Raw genomic sequence first — 15,272 nt, 5'->3', positions numbered from 1 at the left:
CTGATTAACTTCAGTGATGTGAATATACCGTAAGTAAATGGCTTTTAATAGTCACAATGCATGAGATCATGTGCACACACTGAAGTAAGTGCTTTTCAATGAATGATTCCTGCTTTAGAAATTGTTGTGACTATTCACTGAGACTTCACAGCTATTTGCAAAGGTATACTTACAGCGAGTGACTGGAGACTGTATGGATGATGGATATGAAAACAGTGTATATGACAATAACTATGCAATTTGTGTGGTGCAGCAAAACTACACGACTGGGACAATAATACATGTATTTCTTCACTAATTTCACTAGGGGGAGACTAACAACAATACAGCCACAACTGCTTGCAAGAAGGTATTCCAATTTTTTTCCTGGCATGAGTCCTATAGAATAAAAATGCCACTATTATAAATTTAGTATTATAAAAACTTGAAAACTGGCCTTGTGGGATAAGAAATGTGTTATTGTCATTCAGATTTTATTTTTGAAATTCTAAATTTCAAATCCATACTCAATCGGTTTGATTCTTCATTAAATGTTGGCCCAAGGAGCATGATCCTCCCTGAACATACATTGTGGTGAATAATTCTTCAAATTTATAACACTAAGAAGTGTAATACAGTCGTCCCCAACCTTTTGGACCTCACGGACCACTAAATTTACGCACTCTGGACTGCGCATGCGCTGGGAACCGTGTGTCACTCAAAGGGTAAGAAACTTCCCCTATAGTGATGTCATGATGCCAGAACCCACCCACTCTCCCATCACAGGCTCTGTGTCCACAGACAAAACCTGCCCACCGCCCCGAGCCTGCGATGCATGCAAGAGACATGGTCCGTGGCTCTGGCCGATGCGTCCCCCCCCCCCAGCGGGGTCCTTCTCCTGACCCCGCAGGGGGGTGCACCGGCCAGAGCCGCGGACCACCAAAATGTTTTTGCAGAACACAGGGACTGCTGGTGTAGTATATATTCTAACAATCTCTGTAAAAAAAAAGTTTCCACTAATTAGATTTCCAAAAAGCACACATTTCCAAAAATTAGTTTTATTTTTTTTTTTCTTACAGAAATAGATGTAGTGCAATGTAATTCCAACAGATATACTACTGATATAATACTGACGGTGTGTCATTTTACTATGTTGCAATTCATGCCAACGATTATCATGCAATAAAACATATTTAATGTAAAAGCCAGTACTATATTCTTTATATCAAATATTATCAAATATGTCAACTGTTTACTACAATACTACATACAATACATGTCACTCGTTTTCCTAATAAGTGCAAAAAAAATTTCTACCAAAGAAATGTTGCACTATACCTAACAATAGATTAGACTTTTCACACATTCAATTCTTTTCTCACTACTTTGGTAGCAGGACAAGCTTTTAGATTTTGTTTAATAGAAATGGAAAGTAATGTTAACATAAAACATGTTTTTAGCTTATGTATTGTTTTATGTGTCATCTGGTTTAATGCCACTTGACTATTGATCCAGATACCTCTATGCCAGTCCTGTTTTTAGGACTAATTTGGTACAGGCGTTGGTACTGAAAGCAGGACCCTTCCACACTATGTTGCTCAAAGCAGCAGAAACTCCACTGATACCAATAAGTCCAGTTACACCAAGGTTATGTGTTGGTGTCCACTGAATAAAATTGGACATAACACATCACAAAGCATTGTAGTATGCTAAAATGAGTATTTTAGTTTGAGCTGTGACCCAAGATATATTGCTCTACAACACAATGCGATATATTAAAAAACACAAGCCAACTCATGTGCATTTACAACATGTTATATAGCTCACGAAATGCAATGTGCTTGGTGTGAATCCATCCTATCTACAGCCACAACAGATCACAAACCTTTTGAGGTCACATAATACAAAAAGGGGTTGGTGCAGGGTATAACTTGTCTAGTAAAACCTTCTCACTGATGTTTGCCAAGGTGTGTCTTTGTAACTGCATTATTTAGGGTTCCATGGATAGAAAAAAAGGGAAAATACTTTATTACTGGAATATAACGCTACAGAGCTTCCAAGGTCACTTTGTTCGCATCCCGTCTATATCCCACTATTCCAGTTATGTACAAGATACTGTACTCCTTATTCTCTATGTTCATTCTGCAAGAACCCAGGCCATTTTAACTGTGCAATTTTTAATCAGCCTGATAAATCATGTTAAGGTGTGTTTTTTTAAACTGATAAAAGTTCAGAAATAGAGCATTCACTATTGTGGCTGCTGTGCTTTTTTAATAAACGGTCACTAGGTGACGGACTGAGCCTTATTTTATGATACATTGGAGGGAGCACTGCATGATGATTCAAACAGATCTGAATGAAAAAAAATTGCTGAGTGAAGAATTATAAATACACCCCGCAGAGTGAATTATATGTACACCCGCAGAGTGAATTATATGTACATTTCTATAATCTAAAGTGTTCCTTGCTACTCAGATTATATCTCCCAGAACAGCTGTATGATTCACACACATCAGTAACCCATGGAAGTATAACATTCGCATAACAGTGACACTAATGTCTTGACCCTCAATTGGTCAAGAACCCTCTTGCTGCAATCAACAAAAGTATATGCTAATTTAGTTGCAACTGTTTTTTAAGAAGAACTCAACTGTGTAAAATGATTTCAATTTTATGCATTTTGCCGTTTCCATATCAGTTGTAGCTCTTTAGGTTAGGATCCCGCAGTGTTAATGATAATGATGACTTCATGAACTTCAGACAATCCTTGGTTGCACAGCAGGCAGCATAAGCACAGATTAGTTCTGAGAGCTGACATACTGTTACCTTCTCAAGAGCAAAAGAAATGTTTGTAATAAAGGACAAGAAAAAGTATAAGGCATGACACATATGTACCATTCATGTATATTATAAGAATATATAATTGCTTTTTTATATGAATCTAGACAGTGTTACATTCAAAAAAGTTTAAGGATATTTACCTATCATATACAATCTATTTATTTCTTTATAGATATACAAAGACTAAGTTGTCTATAACTCCTTTATTATTGAAAAACGTGGCAAATATATGTTTCAGGTAAAACATTTCGTATATGCTACCTTGCTGCTTTTGTTTCATCAAATAATTATTATATATCTTTTCCACATTCAGGACACAGAATGTCATCTCTTTCAGTGAGAAAGCCACGGCCCACCAAGGAGATGGCACACTTCTTACAATTAAAGCAATCGCTGTGCCACTGGCGCTCCTCAAAAGATATGTATTTAGTTCCTCCAAGCCCTGATAGAAAAAAAATAACAGAAAATACTGATTAAACAGGTATTATGGTATGCCTATTTAACATTTTTCTTCAAACAACATTTTGTAATTCTGCATTACTGTGACAGAACACATTCCGTACATACTGGACCATGCCCCACTTTAACTTGGTCATACATACGTCCCCAACCCCCTTCCCTAAAAAAATCTCAGGTTCAATTCTCCTCAAATGCTCCAAAGTATCAGTATGACTAAATGAACACATATAAGCAAGCATGTGAAAGTTAGTATTTTGCTAAACTATCTGAAAGATGGCGAATGCTTTATGTAATAAATAATTGAGAATAACAGAAAAAATATATATACATATAGAATAATTACCACTTATAGGGGTAGTACAAGCAGCACATTTCTTGGCATACAAATTGCAGAAGCAGTTCAGACAATAGGCAAACTCATCTCTAGAAGTGAACCGTTGTCCTGACAGAGGTTTCTTGCATCCTGTACATAGAAAGCATTCTTTATGCCAGGGCTGATCACGGTAGGTTACACCTCCAGTGGTGATGGACTTAAGGAGGAAAGAAAACATTTTTACCACTATTATTATTACTTTTTACACTATAATTCATTAGGTTCATATACAGGATCAAAACAGTTTTTCATATATCTGATTATAATTCCCAGATGTATTTTCTTTGGGACAGTTTCTCTTCTGTATCTGTTTATATCTGGTGTACACATGAATGTGTTATTGAAAAAGTTCCTGTTTCTCTCAACCCTATATTTAAGAGACACTGACACTTGCGCATGCAGAAGAAATGCTTTGCAAAATCACTGACCACTTATACCTTATATAACACCTGTATCTACATACAGCCCTTTGTTTCCACGTTGCTAGTGAAAATATCCAGAACTTGCAGGTATGGGGAAGCAAATTATCTTTTCCTCTGTGACAGTGCATAAGCTAGAAGTCAATTGTAAGACCAGGCCACTATCACATGACCAGTTTGTGAAATAAAAACTTTCCAGGGTCAACGACACAGAGCTGGCATGAACAACCAAATGATTGTTGTTTAACAATTGTGCAAGTGGATGTATGTATGCATGGATGTCTGAGGGGTTTTAAATAAGATTTCAGTACATGAAAGTAAATTTCTTTTCCATCTTAGAATGGTAAGAGTACAGTATTTATGTAAGCGTTGAGAATGACTTGTGACCCCACATTACTTTAGAAATGTGCTGCCAAATCTGAACCTGAAAAAAAAACACAAAATAATGCAGCTCTGTAATAATTAATACATTACTACATGTATTTTTTAAATGCAAACACAGTAAGAATCTGAATTTGACTCAGCGTTAGCCACGTGCTGCTTTTTAATGAGCTGTTTTTTTTGGCTAAATGTATGCTTGTATTTCTTTGAAAAGGCTGTCTTTATATTTTTTGTTGCACAATTACATGTCAAAACTCTGAAACGGCTGTACATAAATGTTTATGCATATTACCTGAAGCCAGTAAGTATATCAAACAAAATATAGAATAATACGAATAAATAGTTTTATCAAAAAACTTTTTGCTTTCTTTTAATAAAGTTATAATGGGATATTCTTTAGAACTTTCAAGGAAAGGATGATGAAGGTGTAACCTAAGGAGTATATTTCAAAACGTTATTGGCCGATTTGTCCTTCCTAATTGTCGGTTTAGGATTTCCAGGAAACAAAGTGGTAGTTTCCAGCCTCTTTGAGACTTCCCTTGTAGTAATATCCCAAAATCCCTTTGGAGACCACAACTAGGCCCCACCCCGCTGTTATTTGGGAGGCATGCTGGACAGACATATATGACTAAAAAATAGTTACCATAGAGAATGACTTTGTTTTATACAACAGCTGGAGGAAAGCAAAAGCAAAGTCTAGAAATTATGGATCTCATTTCCGATAAACCCTGGAGCATGAAGTGTAGCATTGTCAAAGCTGAATTTAAGTAAAAAAAAAAAAAAAGACACGTTCATTGTTGGGACACCCAGTTAGATGCTTGCAATATCCAGGGAGAACAGAAAAAGCAACTACACTTGCGTTATCTCTCTTTCTCCCCACAATTTCCTCCTCTGAGTTGTGAGCAGTCCCTTTGTGTTTTCCCTTACATTGTAGAACCGCTGGCCCTGCATTAAACATGATGACATTAGAGTGCATCCAACCTAGAGAATGGGTAAGAGAAGTAGCTTCAGGTGGATTGATATTGCAGCTGGAAAGAATGCTGCAGGAGCAAGGAATAAGGTAAGTATAGTTACTTTGAATGTTCACCTGGACAAATTGAGAACTTACTAATTAAACTACTAATTAAATATCTGTGTTGTACTTAAATTATTAACTACCCTCAGCTTAACACAAAATGAGTTGTCTCTAATCTTCTACATACTGGTTTCACAGGTTCAGATCGAGGGACAGAAGAACTAGCCTTCCTGGAGCCTGTGCTGTGTAATTTAATTTCTCTCTCTCTATGCTTCCTGCATCACCCATCACATTCACTTTGCTGTGGAATCTGATTGGTGGCACGCACAGGAGTTACATCATTACCGGCTGTCCAGTAGCTGAAGCCACCATGGACTCTGAAGTCTGACATTCCGGGGATGCAGGGGTTACAGGTTCCTGGACCTGTTATTGCTGCAGGTCATCTGCCAACAGGTAAGTCTGTGCATCTGATTATGGCAGAAGCTCAACACCCACCAGTTTAATTCTGCTTTAACACTAAATATGAATATCTTTGGTTTGTCAGAGAAGAATATTCTTTAGGAAGCTTTAGGTAGTAAATACTGAAAATGAAGCCATACTGTTAGAGCAGTGGTGGTCACAATGAAAATTAAAGGGACCCTAAAGTGTATCCTGACACGTCTAGAGGGCCAAGCAGTACTGTATTTTCATCCAGTGTAGTGCACTGTACTGTGCAGCACATTCAAAATTAACATCCCATTTCAATTGTCCATGTCTAATATAATAACTAACTACAGTGGTGTCAGTAGTCGCAACCATTACCGAAAGCATAGTAAACCATTGGATGTTATTTCTATATGGATGTATTTTGGACCAAATATAGTATTTTCCATCACCAGAGTTGGAAATTGCCGAGCTTAGAAGGACCCAGTCAGTGCAATGCTCATGTGCTATACAAATGAACAGGCTAATAAGAGGAAGAGCAAGGTGACATACTTGTGAACTCAGCAGTCTGTCTACAAACAGGGCTGTGCTTTGTACCAAAACTGTGCAAATTGTATGATTGGATTGACAAAAATACAAATTATTCGGTAGGTTAAACAACATATATATCAGTTGTGTATTTAGATGTTTGCCTGAAGTTCAACTCAATAAGGGTTTCGAACTGTTCCATTTAGATCCTGTTAGATAAAGAGGTCGAAGCTTGTTTGTGTCTTCTCCTAAACTATAACTAACATTAAAAAGATTGGAACAATGTGCAGACTCCTTTTTTGTGTGCAGACTCACTTTTCTGTGATATCAGTTTCAGTAAAAAATGTTTTCTTCATTATTGTTCATAATTCTTATCTTCAGTGTATTGCTCAATATTCTCCGGAGGCCAAGGCAAGAATGGTTGATGTCAGCAAAGCCCTTTTCAGAGTTTAAAGCATGCAATACTGTTTGGAATTTTTAACAGATGGCTTGGTTGTCACTTACTTTTTTGCACTGGATACAGTGCATTGCAAACTGCTTTTCATAGCATGGCACACAAAAGTTCTGGTTCTCCTTAGGGATAAAGCTTTTCGTTCCTATTGGTTGCTGACAGCGGGCACAGGCAAAACAGGTCTCATGCCAGCTATTTCCTTTATATTCCATCTTACGCGTTCCTGTTTGGTAAAGCAAAGATTGTAAAGGTTAGATAACACTCACCTGGCCACACTTATTGTATAACTAGTATATTGTTCTAATAACAATGGTATGGGGCATATTATAAAGAACTGAACCTGACAATTCATTATATATTCAGTTCAGGTTAATCCTTTGTGGCAAAAGTGTTTTAGTATACAGCCAATTAAACACCATCACTATTTAAACCATCAATGTTTAATGAATGTCACATTTACTGCTCTATACATATTCCCCTACTATACCTACAGTTGGCTGGTATCCCAACATCAATTAATGTGCTGCCCAAATACAAAACCATATATTGATTAATAACTTTCAAAATAATATTATACTATTATAAATGGTCATAGTTAACCTGCCTCTAAATCTTTTTCTGTAAGCGACTCCTTTCTACAATTTTGTACCCTGTGGTGTGAATTTATTGGTCCAGTGATAAAGTGTATGTGTCCCATATGTCCATGGGTAATGCTGTTTCTCTTTTCATTATAATATTACCATTGTTACTGTAAAATAAAGAAGGTGAAATCCCCTAACGGGGTAACCTGTGACATCCTGTGGGATTTTTCTGTTTCGTCTCCAAGAGAACTACTTCCTAAACAGGTCTGTACTTTAACCTAGAGATCGACTTTAACAGGAAAATACAGTGTAGTATACCCACAAAGACAAAAATAGGAAAATATAGTTTAGGGCTCAGGTCTAGAGTTTTGCTTTAATGTAAGAAGTTGTATGCTGTCAGTTGCTTTTTCCGCTACTTTTAGTTTTAGAGGCTAACCTCAAAATAATGCTATCAGAAGTTCTTGGAACAGAAGCTATGGTGACCCTTTATGGCTCCTCTGAAGACCCTGGAACTGACACTTGTATAAACCCCAATACCCACAACCTATACTCTAACCTGGAAAACTAGTTTAAACCACAGCACTGGTGGTCAGTGTAAATTAGAAACACTTGAGAAATTGCTCATGCTTACAATGCATTGCTTCTTTGCTGCCTCAAGGGTAAACATTATTAAGCCTAACAGGTATCTACACAAACTGCACAAGATGGAACTACTTTAAAATGGATTTACTGGATGTAAGCAGATTTGAGTTTAGGAACATGGTAAAGTAAAGGATGATGTATTACTTTGCTCTTGTGCTACATATGTAACTGAAATTATTCCTTTATTTGGTGAATTAGCTTTTATTACCTGGAACATTTGCAGAACTGTTTAGTTTAAAAGCATATACTAAAAGCTAGATTATGCTAGAAGCATATTCAGGTCCAATTTTAAAAGATAATGTACCATATTCATAATTTGACCTTACCGTGTCTGTATATGTCTGTGTACGTATGTATATATACAAAATTAGATCTGCATTCAAGCAGTGCCTACATATATAGTTAAAATACTTTAACATATGACACAGAATTGATAGGGTGTATTCATCCTCATAATATACTTAACAAAAAAGCTGGATTGTCACGTGTAAAAAGTAAGTACACCTCTACATTTCCCCACTTTACATCCATGAAATTAGAATAAGGTGTTCCAGGTTAGGTGCCACTGCTTAGAAACACCCTTGGAATTATGCAGGTGGAACCTTTTTTTAAACCTTACATAATGGGCCTGATTTAATAAAGCTCTCCAAGGCAAATTATTTCCAGGTTTGCTAGTTCCACCCAGCTTCACTGATGAAATTGTATCCTCCCCAGCCTTGGAAAGCTTTAATAAATCAGGCCCAATGTTCTAGTGTTCACTTTTCTATAGTTATGTCATTATATCAACATTAAAAAAACTCTCTACAGCCCTCAGAAAATAGATCCATGTTCATGCATCTGCCAGGGGGCTGCCAAATATTTAAAATACATAATTTCACTCTAGGGAAAACATTGTACAAGTGACAAAGATTACTAGGACTGTTAATGTATTTTGACAAGCAATGACTCCCCAAAAAATTCAATGTCACTACCAAATTGGCATACTCCCTTTGCAATATATATTTATATTAATTACAAGTACAACACTTTAAATATACACTGGCCAAAAATATTGAGTTGGAGCAAATTAGAGAAAATAAAATACAGAGTGTCTATAGAGAGTGTCTGAACCAGTCAGTTGAGACACATTAGTGTCTCTACTGAGGGGCAAATAGCTGTTGTGAATACAAAGAGAAAAAGATTCTGCACACTTTCTAACACTTTTTAATATCAGGTTTGATATAGTTCACACTACTTGCATACCCCTTAATGTCCGTTTCCCCCATCTACCAACCTGGCATGATTGTTTTCTTGCACTCATTGCACTTGGAAGAATATTCATTAGAATAACATTCAGTACAAATTAGGTGTTCATCTTTTGCAGCAAAAGGTTTGTCCACCAACGAACGCTTGCACTGGAAGCAATGAAAGCAGCCTTCATGCCAGTGACGATCCTTATAGGAAAGATCCTGAAACAAAAATAATTTATAATCATTATGCTGTCCATTTGGTAAGATGTCTCATTAGGTAATGTATGACAGTTACATAGTATACGATGATGGTTAGTTAGGCACAGTATCAAGGGGCCAGAGGAGAGAAAGTGTTCAGGAGAAGTATTTGGGGTCAAACACAGATAGTGGTCAGTCAAGTGTAGTACCAGGAAACCAGAGACGAGAGTGGGCAGGAGATGTAACCAATGTTAGGGGCAGATGACTGACTAGAATTGTAAATTCTGTTTTCACTTCCTTAGTATGGGGTACCAACAGTTGATTAATGAGAAAAATAAAATTTAAACAACTGTAGCATCAGGTGTAACATACCAAAACTGATAAAAGTCAAAGGGTTTGAATACTTTCTGAAGTCACTGTAAATAAAAATGTTTAGAATTCGTACTTACTGATCCTGCCCTTGCCATAGCAATTCATGACCAATTTAGTACCACACATAGTTTCAGGTATTAGAGGTTTTACACGCAACATAGTCACCTTGGTGATGTCAGGGCAGGACATAGTCTACTACAGACTTAAAAATGTCAGAAGTTGAAGAAAACTACAGGGCAATTAAAAACCAAAGATATGAATTATTATGACAAAAGAAACATTCTTGATTTCAAACTTTTTTTGTACCTATGAGCAGCCAAAATAGTACCTTGAAGCAAACTTGAAGTTTGGAAATCTGTCTCTCTCACAGGAACAAGCTCTGAACCTGCCTCCCTCTCTACCACTTAATTACGATTGAACGAACACTACCAATTTATCTAAGGCTGCGTACACATGTTCAATAATAACAAAAGACTGAAAGATGCAGTGTGATGTGCATACACCACCATTCTGCTCTATGGAGAGGGAAGGGGGGAGAACAACAGAGCGGCACCCCGCTGAACTCTCTCCTAATTACTTCCATTACAATCCTTTGTCATTCCTGAATCCGCCAGGACGGATTCATAAACAACAAACGTTGTACACACGTCAGATTCCTGCCCGATATCAGCCCTGAGGTGAATATTGGACAAGAATCATCTGACATGTATATGAAGCCTTTGGCCCGGTCCTGTGCCCTGTGGAACAGTTTTTCATATCTCTGTAAGGATATCCTTATGCTTTGATCCATTCAGCTTTACCTCAAACCTGACCAGTCTCCCAGTCCCTGCTGCTAAAAAACATAATGCTGCCACCACCATGCTTCACTGGCAGGATAATTTTATTATATCTTTTTTCCGGGAAATTAAATATAAAGTTAAAGGACTTTTTGACATTTGTACAGTGACAATTATTCCTGAATTGACTTAGACGTTCACCAAACAATTTTACTTGTTGCCTTAAATTGTTCTTTATTAGCAAATGGAAATCATACTTTTTTTACCTATGACACTTTTATTCTGTAATTCATCAGGACTAGCAGCACACAATAAATCTGTCAAAGTATGAACTGAAACTTAACATCCAAAAAAAAACTTGGCAAACTCAATATGACCAGCAGTGCTGCTCATAAATAATAAAGTGACTAAACAGGATATTTCTCAATGTGTTGTCATTGCTAATAGCTCAGTAGAGAGTATTCTGTATTCTACTGGATAGTTAAGCCACAATAAAATGTGAATTGTTTTATCATGAAGAAAACACTGTGTGCACCAAAGTTTTACTTGCGTAATATGAGAGATTACCTGCAGTGAAAATATTTTTCTGAGGATAATTTAGAACAGCTTAGCTGATTCTGACTCTTCCATAAAATAACTCAGAGGCACTTTCCTATACAATTCTATAACTGTTTTGCCAGGAACTGTAAGACACCATTTGGATCCTATAGTTGCAGTCAAGGAGTCAAGTTTTATAGTGTCTCTATCATGTTACTAGCTGTAGGACTCAGACAGCAGTCATGCTTACCATTTTACATATAAATTCTTCAGGACAAATACATATAAATTCTTCAGGACAAACTATTACAAAACCATTTTTTGGTTAAAGCAGTGAAGTTGAGATTTACTGAATTCCTCCAGGCTTTACCAAACATCAAGAGCTTGACAAAAAGTTCAACTAATCCACTTAGTGTGTCCCTTAATATCATAAAAACTTAGCTAAACCACTTTGATAAAATTCTCCCTTTCTTAGATCCATTTGGTATCAGGGTCGCTACATATAATTGATTGGCCAGATGCAAGCAAAGTCATTGGCAAGATCATTTTACTTCGGCTAAAGAAATATTATGTTTCCTGATCGTTGCAAAACTGACAAATTCCAGCCTAGCCAAATCTAGGATAAGATCCTGACATACACATTTCACTTTGTCCTACAAACCACTGCACAGAATAATATTTATCCCCAAACTCAAATAAATAAAGAGGAATTTAGAACAATGTCTGCATATTACTCAAAGATGTTTGTACCAAATGTTATTTTTTCACATCCACTCTTACTAGTCCTAAACTAATCCATGTAATAGTTTATATGGCCACCATCTGCAAATATGAACAAATAACTAAAGGATTATGCTTGTAACATCTTACTGCCAAATATTTCAACATAAACAACACAAAATATGATGTTCTATGAATTACTGTATATTTTTTATACATATAATATCCTATGGGCCTCACACAGAATTCTAAAACTGCAAATCTAGCCAAACTCTGTAGCTGTTTTCTGCTTTACTTTATATAAATTGCATTATATGAATGTACCTAGAAATGATAGCTTGCTATTCTTTATCATCAGTAAAAGTACTATAAAGTATAATATTCCAATAACCTCAATATATGCATCCAATTGGGCTATTCAGCTATTCTTATCCGCATTCGTTATTTGCATCCATTCAAGCTGTCGAGCCAATCCTTATATCTCAGAATCACCAAGTAAGTGTACATGTCCATTATCAATCTTTAAGTATAGTATTACTGTATTCACTCAGCCACATTTCCCCATTATGCCGCATTAAGAATTTTCACATACATATTTAAGCCTTTACACGGGTATACTGTTTTGACATATCTAGTCTACGTATTCACCTTTGTTTATTATAGACCTTATTTTGTACACATTGAACATATCTTAGTTCAATTATCACAAGCTCATATATATCCAAACAATACTGTGAATTCTTTATTAGTTATGCTGGTATCTTGATTTATTCATTAATTTTGCCTATATATACGGGTGTTATATGTTTGAATAATCCAGCTGTCCTGCTTATACTACTGTTATGATACTACTCTAATTATCTGTCTCTCACGATATATGTTCAGTACTGTCTCTACTCACCCCTGAGGAAGCCATACAGCGAAATGCGTCAGAAAACCGAGATAACCCTATGTATTATGTTTACTCTGAGATAAGATTGTATGCTTTCGATAATATGCAATACTAATGTACTGATTCATAACTTAATTGAGCTTTGTATAGCTTAGAATGCTAAATATATTTATTCTATAAACGACTGAAGTTGCAACAAATAGCCGTTCTTTCTTTTCCACCCAATTTACATGTTACTCACATAAGGCTTGGCAACCATGAAGACTGCAGTGATGCTGCCAGTGGATGGATGGATAATTCCTGGTGGGTGCATATACACAGCAGTTATATTGGTATTATTTATAAATGGAATAAAGATATGTTTTACATGGTGTTGTGTTGCTATTTCCAGGGCTGTTTTAACCTTTTTATGAGAATTGGAAAGGGGTATTCATTCACCAAGGTGGGGCAGTGGATCTCTGGGGGACCCCTTTTAAAAAAGGGCTTCCAGATTTCAAATAAGCTCTCCACCCACAGACCCCCACAATATGGCCCTCTTCCTCAAGGATGCCCCCTGCCACTGTAGAGGGGGCTACACACTTCTTGTCTCCTTTCTTTTTTGGGAAAAGCAGATTCCTGAGGACCTTTTATGTATGGGAGAAGGGACACACAGGGTCTGCTTTTGTGAACTTTTCTTTAGGATCCAATTCCTAAAAAGAGAATTTTGTTGGCTAATATAGAATTGTGATTTACAATTAGAAGATTGCCCTTGTTGGTCCAATTTATTATAATAGAATTACCAATAGAATATAGGTTGATTGGGGGTTACTTTAAAGATGCAATGGTTTTTTCTTTAGTGTATACTGTGTTATTAATTGTTATACTAGTACCCTGAATGGACTCTGTGTTTCCACTTTAGTCAATGGTGTTCATCATGCTTTAACCACACCCAGTGCATGTCCCGCCCACTTGACCACACCCACTGTCCCTTTTTGGCGCTTAAATGCCAAACCTAAATGTTGGGAGGTTTGGGAGGTATGCTGACTTATCTTGTCTTGTATTGACTGACTTGTATTGACTTATGCTGCCTTGTCCCACACTGTGTTTATGTGCTTTTGTGGCAATCTTTGGAGAGGTGCAAGGTTTTGCACTTTTGTTTAGACATGTCAGAGCTGCTTCCCCTGGTGACTGGTAATTTGATAAAGCGTAATAATCAGAAAGCAGCATCAGAGGTGGAGGAACACAAAATTGCAGAATTAATAAAGCAGAGGCTGGGTGATTTTTGCATTGCAGTTACTTGGGTACAGTTTACCTTTCAGCAAGCCCTCAGGAGGAATGCGAGCAGCACACTAGTAACATTACCAAATCTCACTTCAAATCTTTCAAGACTAACAATGCCTTAAATAGAACTATACTGCAGATGTGTAACTATGAATCTAAAAAACAGAAAGTAAGAAAGTGCACTGCAGTTTTTTGGGATAATATATAACCAAAAGGTAAGCTTTTATCAGGATTTCATTGGCCCAAGTACAAGTTCTTCCTGGAGGGGTTGGATACCAATTCATCTTAAATGTCCACATGGGAAGAACTTTGATTGAAGGGCCAAATAATACAATTTACATGCAATATATATGAAATATAGCTTAACTAAAGATCAACCTTTAATAGGTGGCTGCCTTCTCTTTTTCTGTACCCTATTGCTTGCCACCTTGAGTAATAAAAGCCCTAGGGGACTGCAATGAGTCATACACTAACAGCACTGTGGTTGTTGGTTTTGCCAGGAGACTGCATTTGTACACATTTGCAATATGATCATGCAAATGTACACTGCACTAGTGTCCTGTAAAATAGAAGTCCTTTTCCTAATAAGATTCATTTTACAATAGCAAAAAAATATATCTTTATACCTCAGGGATATGCAGTTGTATAAACCTTTAAGTCGTGTATCATATACAGATTCCAAGATAAACAGCATTTTTTACTAATTTGTGGCAGATCGTTTTACCACAAAAAATGCAAGCGTTTGTAATTCACTCACTGGTTTTACAAACAATAACTTGAAATGACTACATGCAATGCTATGGACTGTTGCCAGCTGTGTTATTAGTACCACATGTACTTGCTATGCATCAGACTGAAGGATAAAAGAAAACAGGAAGAAACTAGTTTTAGAAATCCTTCTTCATACTTTTAACCTTTTCTTGTAAATCTGTAAATCCTATACAATTTCTTATGTATTATGGTAATAAAATCTGATGCTAGGATGGCAAGGATCTTGGGAGCGTGTGTGCGTGTGGGGGGGTTCTTATTTTGGGAAGAAAGGATGAGCAGGGCCTGAACCTAAGTGCATATCCTGAACTAATCTTCCTGCTCCCTATAGACACAATACATTTAGGCCTGAACGGAGCTCTTACTCACATTTCTTAAATACAGTAGTGACAATCAATCATTCTGAAAGTCAGTAAAGCTACGTACAC

At 36.7% G+C, this 15,272-nt stretch overlaps 1 protein-coding gene across 3 annotated transcripts in view; it reads right to left on the bottom strand.

Moving 5' to 3' along the window:
* Positions 1-1,021: 1,021 nt before the first annotated feature.
* Positions 1,022-15,272, bottom strand: part of FHL2 (four and a half LIM domains 2) — a 39,381-nt gene continuing 25,130 nt past the window's right edge. For all 3 annotated transcript variants that reach the window (XM_072413485.1, XM_072413495.1, XM_072413487.1), the window contains exons 3-6: positions 9,366-9,540; positions 6,923-7,092; positions 3,623-3,809; positions 1,022-3,262 (exon numbers count right to left, since the gene is read on the bottom strand). In XM_072413485.1, the coding sequence (XP_072269586.1) occupies positions 3,111-3,262; positions 3,623-3,809; positions 6,923-7,092; positions 9,366-9,540 (684 nt within the window). In that variant the 3' untranslated portion in view covers positions 1,022-3,110. The remainder of the gene's footprint in view (positions 3,263-3,622; positions 3,810-6,922; positions 7,093-9,365; positions 9,541-15,272) is intronic.

Source organism: Pyxicephalus adspersus, chromosome 1 (assembly GCF_032062135.1).
Source record: "Pyxicephalus adspersus chromosome 1, UCB_Pads_2.0, whole genome shotgun sequence".
In the NCBI taxonomy this organism is placed as follows: domain Eukaryota; kingdom Metazoa; phylum Chordata; class Amphibia; order Anura; family Pyxicephalidae; genus Pyxicephalus; species Pyxicephalus adspersus.
This window is presented reverse-complemented; position numbering and strand designations above follow the sequence as displayed.